We start from the raw sequence: 18,802 nt of genomic DNA, 5'->3' as shown, positions 1-18,802 counted from the left end.
CTTAAGAGATAAGAATAATTTTGCTACACTGAATCACTCCTAGCATGCCCTCCATGACCTATGAATGTAGTAGAATACCATTGACAAGGCAGCACCATTCAGGAAACTGAACAGTGACCCAAAAAAGGCTATAGCTAGTTTTCAGGCTACTCAGGATTTGTTCCAAATGTCAACCATATCAGACAAATTACCCACATGCATGCAGGACTGTAACGCAAGCTTTACTATTTTTATCATTATCATGAAATATGTACAAAAATATAAAGATTACACAGCTTTCAAAGTTTCAAATCACTGATCATCGAATTCAATCACAGTGAATACAATTTTCAGAGCAAAATCAAATTAATAAAAAATGGGATCAGCAATGAGAACCCTTTGTATAAAGAAAGTGAGCAATGAGCACCCACCGTGCAGGATACCCTCGATATCGCATCCTTGGAGAGCAATTGGCCACGTTTGTGCCTGAATTGGTGTGGGAGATGAGATGCCAGCACTATATATCTGAAACAAGAACATACGTTTAAATGATCAAAAAAATGTATTTAAGCTCAGAATTCCAAATGAAATTGAAATGTGAACCTGATTAATAAACAAAATTTATAAATTAACAACAAAAAAGAATAATTAGTCTGATATTTACAATATGAAACTAGAAACAAATCAAAATCCTAAAATCCTAGATCTTCAGCGATGAAGGCTCTTTGGGGCTGGAGAAATAATGGGGCTCTATATAGTGTCTCTGTGTTCTGTTCCGCAATCGACGAAGGTGAGTTCTTCCGTTGAATGGCGTTTTCTGTTTTGAATGAATTACCATTTCCGATCATTCATGGGTACTATTCTTAGTACAGAGTCTAATGGCAATTAGCAGATAATCTGACAAGTTGAGGCCTCCCAGTGATTGTTTGCATAGCTACGCTAATGGTATCTGCTAATATATCACCAATTGACTGCTCATCATTTTTTGCATAAATATTTTATTCTTGCTTCTTGGATGTCTATAAATCTCCTTTTCGATTAATTAGGCACCAAGTAAACGCTTGTATTTTAAAAAACCTTAAATGAGTTGTACTAGTTTTCTTAGTCATTCATTAATTTGTCTTGATATATGTTTGATGATTCCCATCCAATCTTATTGTTATAAATTAATTACTTTGTATGACAAATTAACCTATTAGTAAGATACGCAACAGGTCAATTGACATCTTTGGTTATGCAAAAAAAAAAAAAAAAGAAGAGATTATTAGTATTGGATTTTTTGAGAAGATCCATTTTCATGTTTGATATCCGACACCATTGTCTACTTGTCTTTGACGATTACATAACTTACATTTGTGTGATGCCATCCATATCTGCTTGGTCTGTTCCAGTTATTAATGAATTCTAATGAGATGGATAATTTAGCAGCTAGTACTCACCCATACTTCCAGTCGACTTTGCACTTGCCTTACCCCCCTTGTGGTGAAATAAATCATATGCACTTCATGGATGACTTGCCCTATCTTTTTATGATGTTTTTGGACATGAATCTCCAAACGATACTGTTAAATAAGCTTGATCTGTATGTACCTTTTGTGTTAATTCATTACTATGATGTGTGTTGTTAATACTCTTGTTGGTTCTGTCAAATGCTAGGATGAGCAACATAATTCACAAGAGTCGGCCGGGTGTGGTTAGATTGCAACAGTGACGAGTATCAATCCCAGCTCAGATATTTTTTGGACAACTGTTTCTTGAACAACTCAGTCGATGATAGGGTAAAGTGTCCATGTCGTGGATGCTACAATAATCACTTTTGGAAATCGCGGAGGGAAATAGAGGAACACTTGACTATATATTCAAAGTATATATGGACCCCCCCCCCCCCCCGTTATATGGATTTACCATATATGGATAAATCATGGAAATTAAGTCCATCAACAACCCAACAATTCCCACAAATGGCATCAAAGGGGGTGCAGCTGAAGCGGACAGTGACATGGCAGACATGCCCTCCATGCTTGACGATCTGAGACATGACCTCAAAATTCTTCGTCAATTTTGGTGCAAACTGTAATCAAACTATCTGCAGAAATGGTTGATATACAAACTGTCAGGAATCTGACAGTTTATGTCTCATGCATCCACCCTTACATTAGAATGGTGGTAGTAGCTAAATTGCCACGTACCCCATTGTGAACAACTGACAAGGATAGAGAATAATATGTGATATGTCCATATAAGCTTTACATCACTGGAGTGCATGTTTCAGGAGCAAATAGTTGAGAGAGGGCAGGATAAGTGACATTAGCTTTCCTGCTTAATTCCTAAGTTGGGCTGTATAATCTCTCCATATGAAAGGAAATGTATTGACATTAGCTTTTTCTACGTAGCTGGTTAGTTTGGCCACTCATAAATTATTCCATGTAGACTAATTTATTCAAGCTTGCTCATTAATCCTTATTCCAATTTCCAAATGTAAGGCTTTGACTGGTTTATTGGGATCAGATACAAACTGAAATAAGGATGAGGGTTTACTGGTTTAGGATGTTCATGCATGTGCAATTTTTATGGAAATGCATATTTGTCTAACTTTTATTTACATTATTTGAACGGCTTTGATATGTTGATATTCGTACATAAGTTTTCTTAATTTTCTTGTATTTGGATAGATTTTAAGAATATATAATCTATTTTCTAGCCTTGTTTAATTTTGTTATGTTACAAATTAGTATATAGTAATTTTGTTTGAGCTTCAATTAAGCAAATATATGTTTGTGGCTTGCATCATACCTATGTATTTATTTCTGTGAAAGAGAAACTGACCTTATGCTCTGCCAAAATATCTTCATAATTATTTCTTTTTGTAAAAAGTTTACTATGTGAAAATATTAAAGGTTAAGAGATGGAGATGGAAGCTCTCTATTTAGTTAATGACCAAGAGAACATCTTGCTTAAGAGTACTTCCCTTCCTGTCTCGATCCCTCCTCATACCAAATCTAGAAACTTTGCAATTTATCATCTGATTTGTTTTCAGGATGGGGTGGGCATGGAGGATAGCAGAAGTTGGATGCTTTTGTGGACAAATGCAACGTTTTTCCATCTCTAGCCTACATTGCCATGAACAGGAAAAGGGCGTGTATATCTGGTATGGATAAAACAGAGTTGAGGATATAGTGTATATCTAATATGGGTAAAACAGAGGTGAATGTGTTAAACTGGGGAGTCGTCCCAGAAAAGAATATAGTCCAACGGAGGTTCTTGAGACGTGACACTTGTCATTTTGGGATAAGAGACCCGTTTATATATAATTTAACAGTATTGAGAAAAATCTTTCTATAATTAGGTTAAATTTCACTTTTAGTTTTTTTGGCCAGGCACTTTTAGTTCTTGTAGTTTCGGTTATATTTCACTTTGAAACCTAAACCCGTAATTTCAATTGTTCTAATTTTGATAATGTAGTTTACAAATCTTTATAATTCAAGAACATATTAGAAATTTTGTCCATTAATTTATTAAAATGGTAATTAAATCGTTAACGGTACTCTATATGACTATATGTAAAGTACATAATCAAAATCACAATGGTTTGTATAAAATGATTTGGGGTTGGCTTAGTTGGCCCAAGACAAAAGCTCCGGCTCTACGTATACACATGCACCTGGGTTCGAACCATCCCCCTCCTCTATAATAAAAACAAATATATATGACCAAAAACATAATAAATTTGACGAATTAATGATCGAATAAAAATGTTAAAGTGTTCTTAAATTAATGTAAAGATTTGTACATGACTAAATTAAATCATAACAATTAAAACTATATAGATCAAAGTAAAACTCAAACTACATAAACCAAAAGTGAAATTTAACCTAACAATTATATTTATTTGGTCCTTTGAGTGCTTCTCTTATATATGCGGAAAGTAAGTTAAGGAAAATTTGCCAATTCAGACAAGGTAGCTAGTTATATAACAAAGGAATGACAGTTTCCCCATATAATTATGTTTCCGTATTGTTTCGTTGTATATCTCTATTTTTTAGCAATACATATAAGAGCATTTAGGGGTGGCTTTTTTGCCCGACTTACCAAAAATGATCGCCGCTAAACCGATTCCAATACCGATCGAATTGGTATATATGTTGTTGTCTTTTATCAATTTTGGTCGGTTCTCCAACTGAACCGCCACTCTCGGGTCAGAAACGGCATGAAAATCACTCCTCTCGGACCACCAAAATGTCTACCGATCCCTCCAATACTGCCGACCAATCCCAAAAATTTGGTAACCGACCCAAATCGGTATGGTACGTGGTGGTTGTTTTTTCCCCATTCCGTGTGGATCGGTTCGTAATCAGTTCCAGTGGTTAGGTTTAATTGGTTACTGAACCGATTCCACCCTAAGAACATTTATACATTTTCAAAAGTTACACCAAAAAAAAATATGCTTTTATATAACTTAAGTATATATGCATTTTTCTTTTATATGAAGTTATGACTTCCTATTTCTTCTAGCTAGGTTATAAAACGCGTAGACATGGATTAATTCACCTAGTTTATAACTTTATATAGGGTTTTACTTTTGCTAGTTCAATAGGGAAACCAAAGCGACCATTTTGTATATATATATAAAGGTGCCTAGCAAGCTAGCTACACTAGAACACTTCTCTTACAACCAAAACTGAGAGTCGTCGGATACATTAAGCTAGCTTCAATGGCTACTACCACCTTCTTGTTGCACAACCACCTCCATAATCCTTTCTGTCCCACCGACCCTGCCACAGTTCGTAAAACCCGGGGGTGGGTTCGGTGGACTCCACCCGAACATGGCTGGTTAAAGCTCAACACCGACGGTGCCTCGAACGCCCGTTGGAATAGGTCCGGAGGAGGATATATCCGTCCTCCGAGACCAAAACGGCGACGTTATATTCTTCACTTCTTTCTATTACGCTTTTCATCAGTCCCCTTTACTGGCTGAGTTCCATGCGCTTTTTCTCGGGGTTCGAGCATTCGAGAAACATTTGCGTGATGGCCAGATCCCAGAATCTACAGGATTGGTGATTGAGATGGATTCACAGCATTCTAGAAGACTGCTTGTCCAATATTAACAAACGAGTTATGTTCTCCCACGTCTACAGAGAAGCTAGGCAATGAAGGAGCGGATTATTTGGCTAAGCAAGCAGTCAAAACTGGACATTCTTTCTGTGGTGATCACAACAATCTTCAAAACGGCGCAGATGGAATCTTCAAAACCATTTTGTTGTTAGATAAGTGCAGGAAAAATTGTAGTAGTAACTGTTGATGCAAATTTCCGTAAGAAAGTTACAACAACTTAGGGGTAGTGACCTGGCTGATCCGAAGTCCTGCTGGATGATGACGTGAGATCTTCCTGTAGACAAACACAAGATCAAAGGAGATGGACCGGTGTGGTACCAGCCAAACACGCTCCGATGATGAAGTCAGTGATGTGTGTTTGATGGTGTTTGAATGGAAGTGAGGAAGAACATGTGATGAACTTGGGAGAATGGGAAGAACAAAGCAAATGTTCTGGGTTTATTCTCAGCAAGTCCAAGTGTGTTTTTGGTAAGCCAAAGTTTGTGCAAGTGTTTGCTTTGTGATGGCTGGATGGGTGGGGATCCTGGCTTTGTGCATATAAGTTGGTTTATATAGACAAGGGAAGGTGTGGAGAGTAAGTTACCTGCATGTGATTGAGTGGCTGAGAGAGATCCACGCGTTCGGTCATAACTAGTAGCATGCACAGCTACTCACCTCTTTTGCATTCAATGCTGCATTGAATGCAAGGATGGAAGATCAGGTGGAATGCCCCAATAGTCATGGCTGTGAGCTGGAATGTCTTATCTGTCAGAGAGTCACGTCAGGTGCACTTGAGTATGGCGGTTTGTCCCAACGTGATCTTCTTTAGGATGGCGGTGGGAGGCCGAGCCGATCCGAACACATGTCCTCACGTGTAGACGTGAAACCCATGTGTGATCGGATCGGATTTAGACAAGTCGGCCAAGCCGATTAGGTAGATAGTGCAGTGATCCTCTCAAGTGAAATCCGGCCGCAACTAGGTTCTGAGATGACGATCACCAAAGCCGAGCCGATCCGAACTGGGAATGGAATGGACTGAGTTGATGTGGTGATGTGGAGATCCACGTCTGATCGTGATCGGTCATTGGTCCGGGCCGAGCCGAACCAATGGTTGAGATGATCAGGTGGTGACAAGATTGTCGAAGCACGTCTGATCGTGATCGGTCATTGGGCCAGGCCGAGCCGAACCAATGGTTGAGATGATCAGGTGGTGACAAGATTGTCGAAGCACGTCTGATCGTGATCGGTCATTGGTCCGGGCCGAGCCGAACCAATGGTTGAGATGATCAGGTGGTGACAAGATTGTCGAAGCACGTCTGATCGTGATCGGTCATTGGGCCGGGCCGAGCCGAACCAATGGTTGAGATGATCAGGTGGTGACAAGATTGTCGAAGCACGTCTGATCGTGATCGGTCATTGGTCCGGGCCGAGCCGAACCAATGGTTGAGATGTGACTGGAGAAAAATGATCTCCAGATCCGAGCCGAACTGATGGTGCCGAAAAAGATGATTTCTCGAATTCCTGGTGGATCCCAATGTCGGTTCGGATCGGATATGGGTAACCCGGAGGTAAGAGCCGATCTTATATGTACATGCTGTTGGCGTTGCTAAGCTGAGATGATGACATAGATGGCTGGGTCTGACCAAGTTGACCATCAATGAGTCTGAGCAAAAATGGGACTTGGAGTGCCACGTGTTGGTCTGTGATTGGCCATTGAATCCATGTGGATTTATCCACAAACATTAACTATTAATTTAGGGTTTCTAGCTATGTATTTAATTGTATTGACTTTGTCAAGTTTTAATAAATAAAAGAATATAATTTTTCCTACTGAGTGTTTTTTTTTTTTTTTTTTTTTTTTTAATATTTATGTCTAAGCTTGTCATAGTAATTCTTGGAGTACGTGGTCCTGATTAATAGGGCTCAAACCCAAGTCAGATAAAGGAAATCCAACCAATCATATATCAAACCAGAATTTAGTCATAAAACGATTCCCATTCTCCATTTCAAACCTTTCTCAAGAGTTTGGGAGCCATGGATATATATATATATATATATCACCCCTCCCCAAGTACTAGCTAGAACAGTTTTGAAACTTGTGATCCTTAATTACTTGATTTTCTTAACAGGTTATGGTTCTAGATACTTCCCAGCCATTTATAGGACTTGGGCATGGCCAGTTTTAACAAGAAGAGCACTGTTAAAAGTAGTTGTTTTCTTAGTTAAATCCTTTTAATTTTTACTGATACATATATAGATATATATATACTAAAATTAAGGATATATATGTGGTATATTAATTTGGACATGTCAAACTTAGTTGTATGTACAACAGCTATATATATATATATATATCAAAATTAAGAATACCTTTAGGTTGTCCTTGTTGACTGCTTGCAATGTAAATATCAACATTTCTTTGTGTCAAATGAAAACTTAATAATCCAATGAGTGAAAGTTTTAGTTACAGTTGGATGAATAAAAAAAAAAAATTAGTTATAGTGAAAATCTATACTTCAAAGGGTCTTCTTCTTAATATATTGTTATTAATATAATTCAGCATTCTTAGAATTTGATGGAAAAGAATTTTATGTAGTTGTAAGAGGGTATACACTCTTATTCTCATAATGAATCTTCTTCTTAATATATTGTTATTAATATAACTATATAAGCATGCTTAGAATTTTATGTAGTTGTAATAGAGTATTCTCGTAATTAATGATCACATGATTATGTGAGGAGATGTTGCAACCGTAAGAGTGTATATCCCATTACAGCCAAGTTTTACCCCGACTGTGATGGGCCATAGTTAGAGGCCATGTGGGCTGACCTGAAGCGCAGGCCCAAATCTAAAACCAACGGCCCAATCTCGAGCTAAAACAAAAACGACAGCGTATATGACTTGACACAAAACGCGGCGTTGAAAGTGTCCATCACCTGAAGTGGACCATCGGGTACAGAGAGCAAAACAGTGAAGCAATGGAAAATGAAACTGGAACCACTGTCAAGGCTTCGTCTCTCAGATGGAGAATTCTTCGTCAAGCCCTTCTTCGCAAACCAAACGGTACGTCCCTTTACTTCAATCTCTCTCTCTCTCTCTGTGATGAAATTGGGTTTGAAATTGTTGTTGAATATTGTGAACTGTAGCAGATGAGCAATCTGAAAATGGCGCTAAGCGAATTTCGAGGAGGACCACGCAGGGCTTCAACTTGATACCTTGTCGTCTCCTTGACCGCCCGTCTGACTCGAGAGATGCTACGGTGTGCTACACCTTACCCATTGACTCTGCTCCCCAACTTCACTTAACGTAAGCTCGAATTTTCATTTCAAGTAGTAAATTAAGCTTCAATTTTTCATGTCAATTGTTCTTTATACTTTTTTATTATAAGCATTTTAAGGGTTTGATTTTGAAAAGAATTTATGCAGTCAAAGAGTGGTTGACCATGCTGAACTCAGTGACTTTGAGATTTGTAATAAATACAATATTGACAACACTGGGCTTGTTTGTAAGTTCTTCTCCGTTCAATTTGGCTACACATCTTACTGGGTTTGGAATTCTGAGCTTTCTTTTCGCATAACGCATCTTTTTCGTGTTGTTTTACAGGTCAGTGGCCATCAGAAGAGGTGCTTGCATATTTTTCCTTGTCAAACGCAGACATGTTCAGGTTTGTAAACTGTGTTTTACATTTGATCTTTCGGGTATTCTGTACGATTGTGAATTTTCTATAATGGTTGTTTGCGTTCATCTGTGACAACAACTTTCTGTGTACATTTTGCTTGTATATGATTTATTTGCATTTACTTTCTACTTTGTTAGGTCTAAGAGAGTAATTGAGCTTGGGTCAGGCTATGGCTTAGCCGGTTTAGTTATTGCAGCAACAACCGAAGCATCAGAAGTTGTAATTTCAGATGGGAATCCCCAAGTAGTTGATTGTATCCTTATTTGATCATGCTAGCAGTTGATAAAGGTAGGAATGATAGTTACACTTGCACACACGCACACACTATACGTAAATGAATATTGTTACGAAAAAACATAAAAACAAGTTGGCTTATGTTATCTGATGAACTTTCAAAATGTTTAATGCTGGCTATGTACTGGTTGTGCCTTGTGTGTGTACATGTAAATGTCTGTATGTCAGAAGCACTTTGATGAGACAACTAGTTTGGATGGTAGACTACCTCCCCCTAGTGGTACAGTGGCTTTCTCTTACTGTCTTGATTTAAAACGAATTTATTGGTAGGTGAATCATAACCTGTCATGTCCAGATTCCTTAATGTTTAGATATTCAGCATAATATTGATACCAACTCCAAAGCATTTGGTGGTACAAGAGTGAAGTCTATGACGTTGCATTGGAGTCAGAACGAGATTTCAAATATCTCTAGCACTTTTGATCTCATTGTTGCGAGTGACTGGTATGTTCTTTTAGCCTTGAAGTTCCATTTCTACTATATGTACTATATGTGCAATTCTGCATCATCTTGTACCTTTTTCATTAAAAGTATGGAGGGACTGGGTCAACATTATGTGCCTTAGTTAACACTAATATGTGGCAAGTTGGCAACTGCTTTGCACTGCCCAATAACTCTTCTTTCTATCAGAAAGACATGGGTTTTGGACTTTATTTGGTGCTGTGGCGGTTGTCACAATGGGCCCAACTTCTGCATGTAAGCAATCCTTTACATTCTCAAATTTAATGGTGGTTTCTCTTTGTTTGTCTTCAACTGTTATTATTATTATTTTTTTTTTAGAGGAGATTGGGTGAGGAAAACTTGTTTGTCGATTGCAACTTTTATGGACCTTTGGACATCTAATCTCTTAGTGTTCTTCACTAGCTGACAAGAGACACTTGTACTAAGTACGTAACATAATGCATGAACACACATAATTGCACACTAACGTGCTTTCAATTCTTTCTGCTTTATCTTATTTATATTCATTAACTTGTTATGTCATATTGACAGCACTTTTTTTAAGGAATTCCACAATGGACTAGCTCAAATTGTCAAATTCCTGTTGGAAAAAGTGCAGCCCTCTGAAGCTATATTCTTGAGTCCTAAAAGGGGCGACTCATTGGACAAGTTCCTAGAGGAAATCAAAGAAAGTGGTTTGTGCTTCAGCATAACAGAGAATTATGACACAGAAATTTGGAAGCGTCATAAGGATTTTGTGAATGGTGATGGTTCCTGGCGCAGCTATGAAAAAGATCACTGCTATCCCTTATTGGTCAGAATAACGCTATGAACTTTTCAACCCATATTACTTCGTCAGCTGCACACACATTTTTCAGGCAATTTAGATTCTGTCTCTGGGGCAATCAAATGTTGTTGGCTAGCCTGTGTGGTAGCATATTGAGCGTACCAATTGTTTAAGGGAAATAGGAATTGCAGAGTACTGACTAAATCAGGTATTGTTGCCCCCTCGATTGGTGGATCCGTAGTCACTTAAACTGCATATTATGTAGATCCTCCTTGATTTGTAGTTTACCAATTGGAATGGAAAGAATGACATTACTTTCTTTGGTTGATGTAAAATATTTGTGATTTCCTTTTTAGGATGATCTGTTGGTCTTGGCAGATTTATTGTTTACCAATGGTAATGGAAGAATGAGATTGCTTTTTTTAAAATTAATTTAGTATATTAGTGATTGATTGGTGGATCCGTAGTCACTTAAACTGCATATTATGTAGATCTTCCTTGATTTGTAGTTTACTAATTGAAATGGAAAGAATGACATTACTGTTTTTGGTTGATGTAAAATATTTGAAATTTCCTTTTTAAGATAATCTGTAGATCTTGGCAGATTTATTGTTTACCAATGGTAATGGAAGAATGAGATTGCTTTTTTAAATTCATATAGTATATTAGTGATTGCCTTTTTAACATGATCTAGGAGAGTGCATTGAGAGTTTGAAACTTCTGCCTTAAGATTCTTTATCTTTATTTGAGCATCAAGTCACATATTCAGCTTTAAAATATAGCCGTCCATGAGTAAACAAATACCCTCTCAATAAAGGATGCTGCTGAACAATGTCAAAAGTAATATACTCTTTGGATAAATTAAACTAACATTATTGGGGAGTGGGAGATAATTTGTTTGGTTTGCAGTTATATCAGGCTTACTACAATGTACAAGCCTTGCCTTTTTCTTTTGGTCAGAAAATGTACAAGCCCTGTGTGCAGACTGAAAGAATGACATGTCCTGGCTCAAATTCTTAGCTTTTATAAAGGTGAGTCTATCTCCTTGCACTCTTGCTCTAAGCTGGTTGATTCTCGGTGACACGTGTTTATATGAGAGTGCTTATTGGTAACCCTTAAACTATACTCAAATTGCAATGCACAATTTTGAAGAAGTTATCAAATTTTATAAGTAGTGGTTGATTAATATGCCTAATTCCATAATGTGCAGGAAAGAGGTTAAATGTGAACCACAACAAACAGACTGAGGTTGTGAACAAACAGACTGAGGTGTGCCTACTTCAACTGCTTCTCGTAAGTTTGATCACTTATGTGTATGATTTTCCTGGCTGCTTTAACTTTCAACACTAATTAATGCAAGAACTGATCGAGTCCATAGGTGTCAATGCGTCACAGAAAAGGGTGTCCAGTGAGATGGTGATACATCAATCTGGTTGATATATAATTCATTGTTGGGTTCACCTTCTCATTGATGTTTACAAAATCATGGCTTGTCTGCATTGTACTATACTAATCGCCTATAGGCACATGCTTCTGTGTGTGCGCTGGTTTCTATCGAGGAAAATCATATCAAAAAGAAAATATAACTGCAAACAAATATGAGAACTGAGAAGTTGGAGAAGGTTTTACTTGTATCAAGTAACCACCATGCTTATAATTTTCCAAAAAGGTTATATCTTCAGCTACTGTGTTATTTTAGAATGTAAGTTGTATTGGGTCAGAGGTTGGGAAAAAAAAAAAAAATTGTGTAGGACCAGCACACTCACAGACCCACAGTAGTGGGTACTATGGTTTATTAGTATAGATTTTAATGATAGTTTTACTTTTTCTTCCCACTTAAATGGGTTAAGATTTTTGAGTAACCGTATTATGTTAACATTTTCTCTTCTTTTCTACTGCCCCTTAATCAACCGATTCATGATGGTGAATTAGTTCACACGGCTTTGTGGTTTGTTGACAAGTTGAAAAGATGGATTAAGAAGCACCATTGAGAATGGACCAAAGTAGTCATGATCAATTATCAATCATCATCTTATCTTCAAGAAAAAGTTGGGCTTTTTCTGTCTTTATAATGCATTCTTTTGTGTGATTCCCCCTCCCAAGTTGTTGAAGAATCACGTATTATATACATACATCCAGGATGTCAAACGTCCCAGGAACCCATGGGTCGGCAATTTGGATCATACTTATGTTGGCTTTTTTCAGCCTTGATTGCTTATTATTTTAGTAATTATAGCCATGTTTTTCAGGATCTTCCTACAGGGCTACAGACAAAGAAAGTGCCATTTAGAATTGTCATAATTAATTAAAATCGCATATTTTCCTTTGATTTTTACTTGAGAAAAAGAAAAAATTTTATAGTGTGAATTCGTAATTTCGTATGCTATACGTCACTTTTTTAATTTTTTAAATTCTCAAATCGAACGAGTTTGTTTTTGCATACTAAGAGTTTGATTTGTAACAATTTAATTTATTTTTATGACATACGAATTCATTCATACTATAAACGAAACTTTCACGTTACAATCATAATTGGAGACTCCCATACGCTCTAGTGACTACTTGTGCTGTCAAATCAATCCATGCTCACCGCACACTGCCTCCTACATGTTCACATTGAAAAGGTGCTTGCGTAGCTGGGTTACATGGTGAGTGTGGGTTACCGACATTCGACATTGAATATCCATATCAGTGTAATAGGGAATTTTTGTACTCTTCTTTTTAGCTTCTGGTCACAAGACTCACAACACCGACATAAACCTAATTCTCCCTTTGATAAAAAAAAAAATAATAATAAAAAAAATACCTAATTCCCCCTTATGATTACAAAAATGAAAAATCTGCCCATAATCTTATCTTTAGTAGGATGAGTTAGATTAAGGGTAAGTTATCATTCAACATTTGAACTTAAAAACTATGTTGCACTCATTTGCAAGTTTGAATCTCTCCTTGAATATTGTTTGATCAAATGATAAAAAGATATATTAACCATTTAAAAAGGCCATCATTTGCTTTAATGGTGTATATAGAACAACAAAAGAATGTCTAACAAGTAGAAGGGTAAAAAACAAGAGCACATTTTTATTTCAAAACAAATGCTTATGCATTATACAATACATGTATATGCTAAATGTTAAGTATGTAGGATTTGGAAGTATGGAAGCAGGTAGTTTACATTCCTGGATTCTGTGGACTTTCCTCGCAAAACTTACCAACTCATCATGGTATGATGTTGGATTTTCTCTAGGTAATTTGTGGACCATTTGATCATCTCCTTCACTCTCTGAATCTATACTTGCTACTATAAGTGTAAAAATGAAAGAGCCAAAGGGATGATCAAAATCAACATACTTTGAAGAGCTATGGAAGGATGGGTTTTGGTCGAATCCCCAGTTGCCAAATTTGCTAGCAATGAAGTGCCCATTGATTCCGACCCTGATCCCGAACCTGATCCTGATCCCGACCCTGATCCTGATCCATCAGGTGTCTGTGGAGGTGAATCCGTGGATGTCAAACTGCACAAGAATATATTCCAAACCAAATTAATATCAATTATAAGCATATTTCTCAAATTAGTCAAGTCAATCACAAATGAGAAAATCAAATTCAAGAATATGAATAAGTATAAAAGAAAATATTTTCTTCCTACTTAAATGATTTTACATATTACATTAATAAACTAAGCTATTTTTTTAATTATTAACATGTGTTTCCGAAAAAAAACAAATTTTTACTTTGATTATTACCTTGGAAGAAGAGAAGCGCAAAATGTGATTGTATAGTCAGCGCCGGTACACGTAAACGTACTCGAGGCATCATCGTAAGCGTAGCTATACGACTTCGGACACGCCGACTTAAACAACTCCGAGTACATTGATGGCTTACACGTGGACGGTGAACCATACGCGCCGTTGCAACAGTACTCCGGGGTCCCAAATGCGTCGCACGCGCTCTTACACGCTCCGCCGCCATCAACTCTCAACTCAGCCGGGCACCTCCGGTTTAGGTCTGTTGCGCACCCGGTGGACGCGCACGTACCTGATCCCCCACTCCCTTCAACGACCATAGGCAAGTTATAACCGTCAACTAGGCTAACGTCATAAAAATCCTGTGAGCCTGAGCCGAGCGTGAACTCGGCTAGAGTCGCAGGGGGCGCGGCTCCAGCTCCGTTGCACTCGAGCTGGCCGGAGCCACAGTCGCCGGTGGCACATGAGCCCTGGCCCGAACCGTCGAAGTTGCAGCTGGTTCGACCCCAGAACCGACCGGACCAGCCGGTCGGGGCTTGGAAAGAGCGCGAGCTGCCCTTGGTGAGCTCGAAGCCGGTGCTGTCCAGCTTGGGGCTCCCAGCGCTGGCTAGAATTCCTGGCCACACTGTGAAGTCACACTTGTTTGTGAATGTGAATGTGGCTCCTGAGACCCCTGCAAGCAAAAACCAAAAAACAGAGAAACATATAATTTGATTGGTTAGTATGAAAATGTGAGAGAAACCCAGTTGTTAAAAAAGATGGAAATAGTGGAATTTTGTATCTTTACCTTTGGTAGCGATGAGAAGGAGGAGGCTGAGGTAATAGGGAAATGTAGTACCCATGAGGAATTTTAATCAAATATGTGTGATTTTGAGAGAGGAGAACAATTTGGATTGAATATATGAATTGGGTTTTTCATACACTAATAATACAATGGAAATTACTAATTAGAGTGAGATTGCCAGCCAAAGAAGGCTAGCTTCGAAGAGAGAAAGGAGAGAAGAAAAGGCAGGGCCTTGTGCTATGGTAATTAAATACTATATATATGGTATCTAAACAACTGCAAAGAGTGCAAGTCTTTGCAATTTGTTTGTGAAGAAAAGGAGTGGAGAGAATTTGAGGCCAAGAGAGTGGTGGGAGAATCGTAATGATCAGCTGTGTATCTCTATTTATAGAGAATGCAAACCGAGCAATGTGATGATCAGTGTCACCGACTCACTATCAGATATTTAATGGTGAGCTCTTTCTTTTTTCTTTTCTTTTTTTATGAGACTGTTGGGGAGCTTTTTCCTTTTTGTTTTTGTGTTTTTTTCATGACACTTGGGGAAGTTTTCTGTGCCACCTACCAATAAAATGTCAGGCTAGTGTTGTGAAATGACTGAAAAGTGAAAAATATAACCTTTCTCTTCGGTAGAAAAGAGATGTATTCTTGTGATCAATTAAGAAAAGAGATGTATTCTGGAAAGCTGAAGAAATTGCTCGAGCGGCAGAAATTATTGGCCGTGGCACTGTGGCACACCCTTTTCTTTTGACAGTTGTCCTTCTTGCAAATTGCCAAATACAGTTGCTGAGTTTATCCTTCGATCACCATTAATATGAGTATTATGGTTTATTTTTAACAATGTCCCTAAACTATCACACCTTCTCTCATTTTATTACTCAAATATTATTCTGTCTTACTTCATCTTCAAACTTTAATATCATGTCTCACACACCATCTCGATCAACTAATATATGGGAAAGTATTTGCTCATTATAGGTCTGATTGTTAATTTTCTCCCTGCAGGATTTGACCTCCATTTGTAAAATAATATGAAATTAATCGGTTAAAATGATACAAATAATATTTACTCAGATTAGTGATGACGACACAAATAGAAGTAGTTAAGATTTAAGAGAGAAACTTTCTTACAACAAGGTAAGACTGAGTTGATATTTCAATTTAATAATATGATATTATTTATATTTTTATGCTTTATCACATAAAATTTGTTCAATTTTTTAAAAAATGTATATCTCTTATTATGTCAAATTATCTCATATCTCTATTATAAGATTTTTTTTTTTTTTCATTAAGCAAATAGTAATTATGCTGGAGACCATGGCAAAGTGTGGGGAGCCACCTGGAGGCAAATGATTCGAGTCAAAGGGATGAAAGGGTACCATGTGTCCACCAGTCAAATTAATTGGTGGGGTAATTAATTTCCTTCCATTCATGTTGCGAAGAAAGATATATTGTCCTTGTTAATTAAAATATAAGATCACATGCAATATGAATTATGCAAAATCATATATATCCAAATAATTGGACAATGACCCTTGTCTAGGACACTAGAATAGGACCCCCATTACAAGTAACATGGCGCTGGGGGTCTTTAATCAGAGGTGGTATACCGTTAGTGCATCAACCGCCAACCCAAGCCAATTAAGGTTGCCTCAAATTAGGAGGCAGGTCAAATGCTATTAATTAATGTTGAAGCTGCATGTAGTACTGGCCAACTTTGGTTTGTATTTAGATTTTCTGTATCTTTACATATTTTAATATTAATTGCGTAATATAAATTTAAGAGTTTAATTAATTGTATAACTTCATTCACGTTCTACTCTAATCTGATCGAATTCTTTTACTTTCCCTTACATTCTCATAGCTTTCTACCTCAAATTCTTTTCAATGTATTTAGTTAATATAACCTATGAGGCCCAAGTCTCAACTAGCCAATTATGACGACCTGTCTCTCCTTCATTTGCCTAATTTGTTTATGTATGATGTATACTCTGCATATTATTGAACTGCAGCCAAGGGTTTAAATTTCGAAATTTTCGACGAAATTTCGCCGAAAATTTCAATTTTGAGGAGATCCGAAATTTTAACACTGATTCGACAAAAATTCGAAATATTTCGCCGAAATATTCGAAATTTCGAGCGAAATTTTCGAACACCCTACCAACCAAATTTTTTGAATTTCAGAGAAATTTCGTCGAAATTTAGCGAAATTTCGTCACTGCACAGCAACCCAATAACCAGCTAACCAACTTACCTCACGGTCCTCACCTGCACAGTCGAGGGAGAAAGAAGGGGTGGCGGGGGGCGGCAAGGCAGCGGCAGCGGCATCGGCAGGGCAGCAGCAGCGGCAGCGGGGAGATCGAGGGAGAAAGAGGCGATGGCAGGGGGGCGATGGCAGGGGGCGACCGCGGGGGGGCTACGGCAGGGGGGTGACCGCAGGGGGGAGAGAGAGAGAGAGAGAGAGAGAGAGAGAGAAAAAAAAAATAGTGGAGATGGTTCAGCAGCTGAACTGCAGACTCGGGGGGACTGGGGGAGAAGAAAGAAAAGGAAGGGAAGGAAAGAAAAAGAAGAAACAAAAGAGAAAAGGAAGGAAAAAAAAAAAAAGAAGAAAAAAAAAGAAAAAAAAAAGGAAAAAAAATTAAAAAAGAAAAAAAAATTAAAAGGTTTAGGATTGATTAGGGTTTGAGGTTTTTGGGCAATTGTAAAGAAAAAAAATGGTTTGGAGTTTCGTTTGACCATTTTGGAGTTTCGTTTAATTGTTTTTAAACCCTAAACTAGTAAACTATAATATATTTCTATATAAAAAATAATTTAAAATACCCTAAAGGGCCTAAACTCTAATATCATATACAATATCCTAAACAATATAGATTATAAAATACATAGGGTTTAGTGTATAGATTATATAGTATAAATAATATACTAATTTTATTTAACAGTATTTGTCTCCAGCGTGCATTATATTCATCTTATATCACATAAAACCTACTATATAATTTGGTTTCTTCAATTTTTTTTTATCAATTTAGTAGATAATATGTTAAATAAACATATGGTAAAGTTTCATTCAAAATTTCCGTATTTTGATAGTAATTTCCATCATTTCCGTCTAATTTTTGTCGAAATTTAAAAATCTTCGAAATTTCCGTCAAAATTTCCATCGAAATTTCCATCGAAATTTCCTCGAAACCCGAAATTTTATTCCTTGACTGCAGCATATTAATTAATGCGGTTTTTTTTTATCATAATGAGAATATGATTCTTTACAGACTATAAATATATAACAATTAATGTGTTAGCCGAACAACTTAAATTCAAAATCAAAGTTGTATCGCATTTATGAGGAATTAATTAATACGTACAACAACAAAAAGCTATTGGGTAAAAGATTATTAATAGAAAACAATTGAGTTTAAGTTGATCATGATTATAATTGGCTTATTTCAGAATAGGCAGATAGCAGACAGTGAGACAGACAAATAGACAATTGAGTCTGTATATATACTCTAGAATGCCCTCAAAGCCTATATTATATATTTATATGGGCCTTAAAGACCCAATACCCTTTACCATCTCAAATAATATTTGCATGTCTATAATTAATTTAAGGGTTAATTACATATATATACCTCAACTATATATCACTTATCAGTTGGGTATCTCTGGTTTAAAAACTTTTATTATGGTACATCAACTTATGTTTTTTGTCAATTGAATACCTCCGTTAGTCTGACCGTTAACTGCTGAGTTGGCGCTGACGTGACACATTGACTTGGCATTTAAAAATAGATAGGTGGACAAAAATTAATTAAAAAACCTAATTAGAGTTTAAAAAATGATACAAAATATAAAAAATAAACACAAAATTAAAAAAAAAAAAAAATGGCTGAGAGCCCAGCAACTTCGCACCCTCAACCCTCCTCTCTTCGCCTCTCTCCCTCTCTCTGGCCAGCAACTCGCAGCCCACACCCTCCTCCCTCCCCTTCCCCAAGTCCGCCAC

The 18,802-nt window shown here is 37.1% G+C and overlaps 2 protein-coding genes and 1 long non-coding RNA gene across 6 annotated transcripts; 2 read left to right on the top strand and 1 right to left on the bottom strand.

The window, feature by feature from the left end:
- The first annotated feature begins 633 nt into the window (after window positions 1-633).
- On the top strand, window positions 634-1,825 carry LOC147284810 (uncharacterized). Its single transcript, XR_015122248.1, has 3 exons — window positions 634-769; window positions 852-924; window positions 1,636-1,825. It is a non-coding gene; the product is annotated as an uncharacterized LOC147284810 (long non-coding RNA).
- Window positions 1,826-8,039: 6,214 nt separating this feature from the next.
- LOC147284809 (S-adenosyl-L-methionine-dependent methyltransferases superfamily protein) lies at window positions 8,040-12,770 on the top strand. 4 transcript variants are annotated; one of them, XR_015122534.1, is made up of 9 exons: window positions 8,040-8,134; window positions 8,218-8,377; window positions 8,497-8,576; window positions 8,675-8,735; window positions 8,888-9,003; window positions 9,356-9,488; window positions 10,038-10,480; window positions 11,233-11,303; window positions 11,483-12,770. XR_015122534.1 is itself a non-coding variant. In XM_086245873.1 (7 exons), exons 1-7 carry the CDS (start codon window positions 8,050-8,052, stop codon window positions 10,315-10,317), a joined length of 915 nt encoding a protein of 304 aa, XP_086101999.1. In that variant the 5' UTR covers window positions 8,040-8,049; the 3' UTR covers window positions 10,318-10,734. The 4 variants fall into 4 exon arrangements, 2 of the variants coding, with proteins under 2 accessions (XP_086101999.1, XP_086102000.1); XR_015122533.1 differs by having other exon boundaries at window positions 11,182-11,303; XM_086245873.1 differs by lacking the exons at window positions 11,233-11,303; window positions 11,483-12,770 and having other exon boundaries at window positions 10,038-10,734.
- A 561-nt stretch (window positions 12,771-13,331) lies between these two features.
- On the bottom strand, window positions 13,332-15,169 carry LOC147284808 (thaumatin-like protein 1). The gene is made up of 3 exons (XM_086245872.1): window positions 14,806-15,169; window positions 14,019-14,691; window positions 13,332-13,787 (listed from the first exon to the last, which is right to left on the bottom strand). The coding sequence occupies exons 1-3, from the start codon at window positions 14,858-14,860 to the stop codon at window positions 13,574-13,576; spliced, it is 942 nt and encodes a 313-aa protein (XP_086101998.1). The 5' UTR covers window positions 14,861-15,169; the 3' UTR covers window positions 13,332-13,573.
- Between the last annotated feature and the right edge of the window lie 3,633 nt (window positions 15,170-18,802).

The sequence above is a fragment of the Dryas octopetala genome, chromosome 5 (assembly GCF_963921425.1).
Source record: "Dryas octopetala chromosome 5, drDryOcto1.1, whole genome shotgun sequence".
NCBI classification, from domain to species: Eukaryota; Viridiplantae; Streptophyta; class Magnoliopsida; order Rosales; family Rosaceae; genus Dryas; species Dryas octopetala.
The sequence above is the reverse complement of the archived record's forward strand: the minus strand, read 5'-3'. Positions and strand labels throughout refer to the sequence as shown.

Excerpts from the sequence above, each read along its gene's own strand:
- LOC147284809 (XM_086245873.1), top strand. The coding sequence starts at position 8,050 with ATGGAAAATGAAACTGGAACCACTGTCAAGGCTTCGTCTCTCAGATGG. Across the intron at positions 8,736-8,887 it reads TCAAACGCAGACATGTTCAG|GTCTAAGAGAGTAATTGAGC; the intron begins GTTTGTAAACTG and ends CTACTTTGTTAG. Across the intron at positions 9,004-9,355 it reads GAATCCCCAAGTAGTTGATT|ATATTCAGCATAATATTGAT; the intron begins GTATCCTTATTT and ends CTTAATGTTTAG.
- LOC147284808 (XM_086245872.1), bottom strand. The coding sequence starts at position 14,860 with ATGGGTACTACATTTCCCTATTACCTCAGCCTCCTCCTTCTCATCGCT. Across the intron at positions 14,692-14,805 it reads CCTTCTCATCGCTACCAAAG|GGGTCTCAGGAGCCACATTC; the intron begins GTAAAGATACAA and ends TTTTGCTTGCAG. Across the intron at positions 13,788-14,018 it reads TGCGCTTCTCTTCTTCCAAG|TTTGACATCCACGGATTCAC; the intron begins GTAATAATCAAA and ends ATTCTTGTGCAG.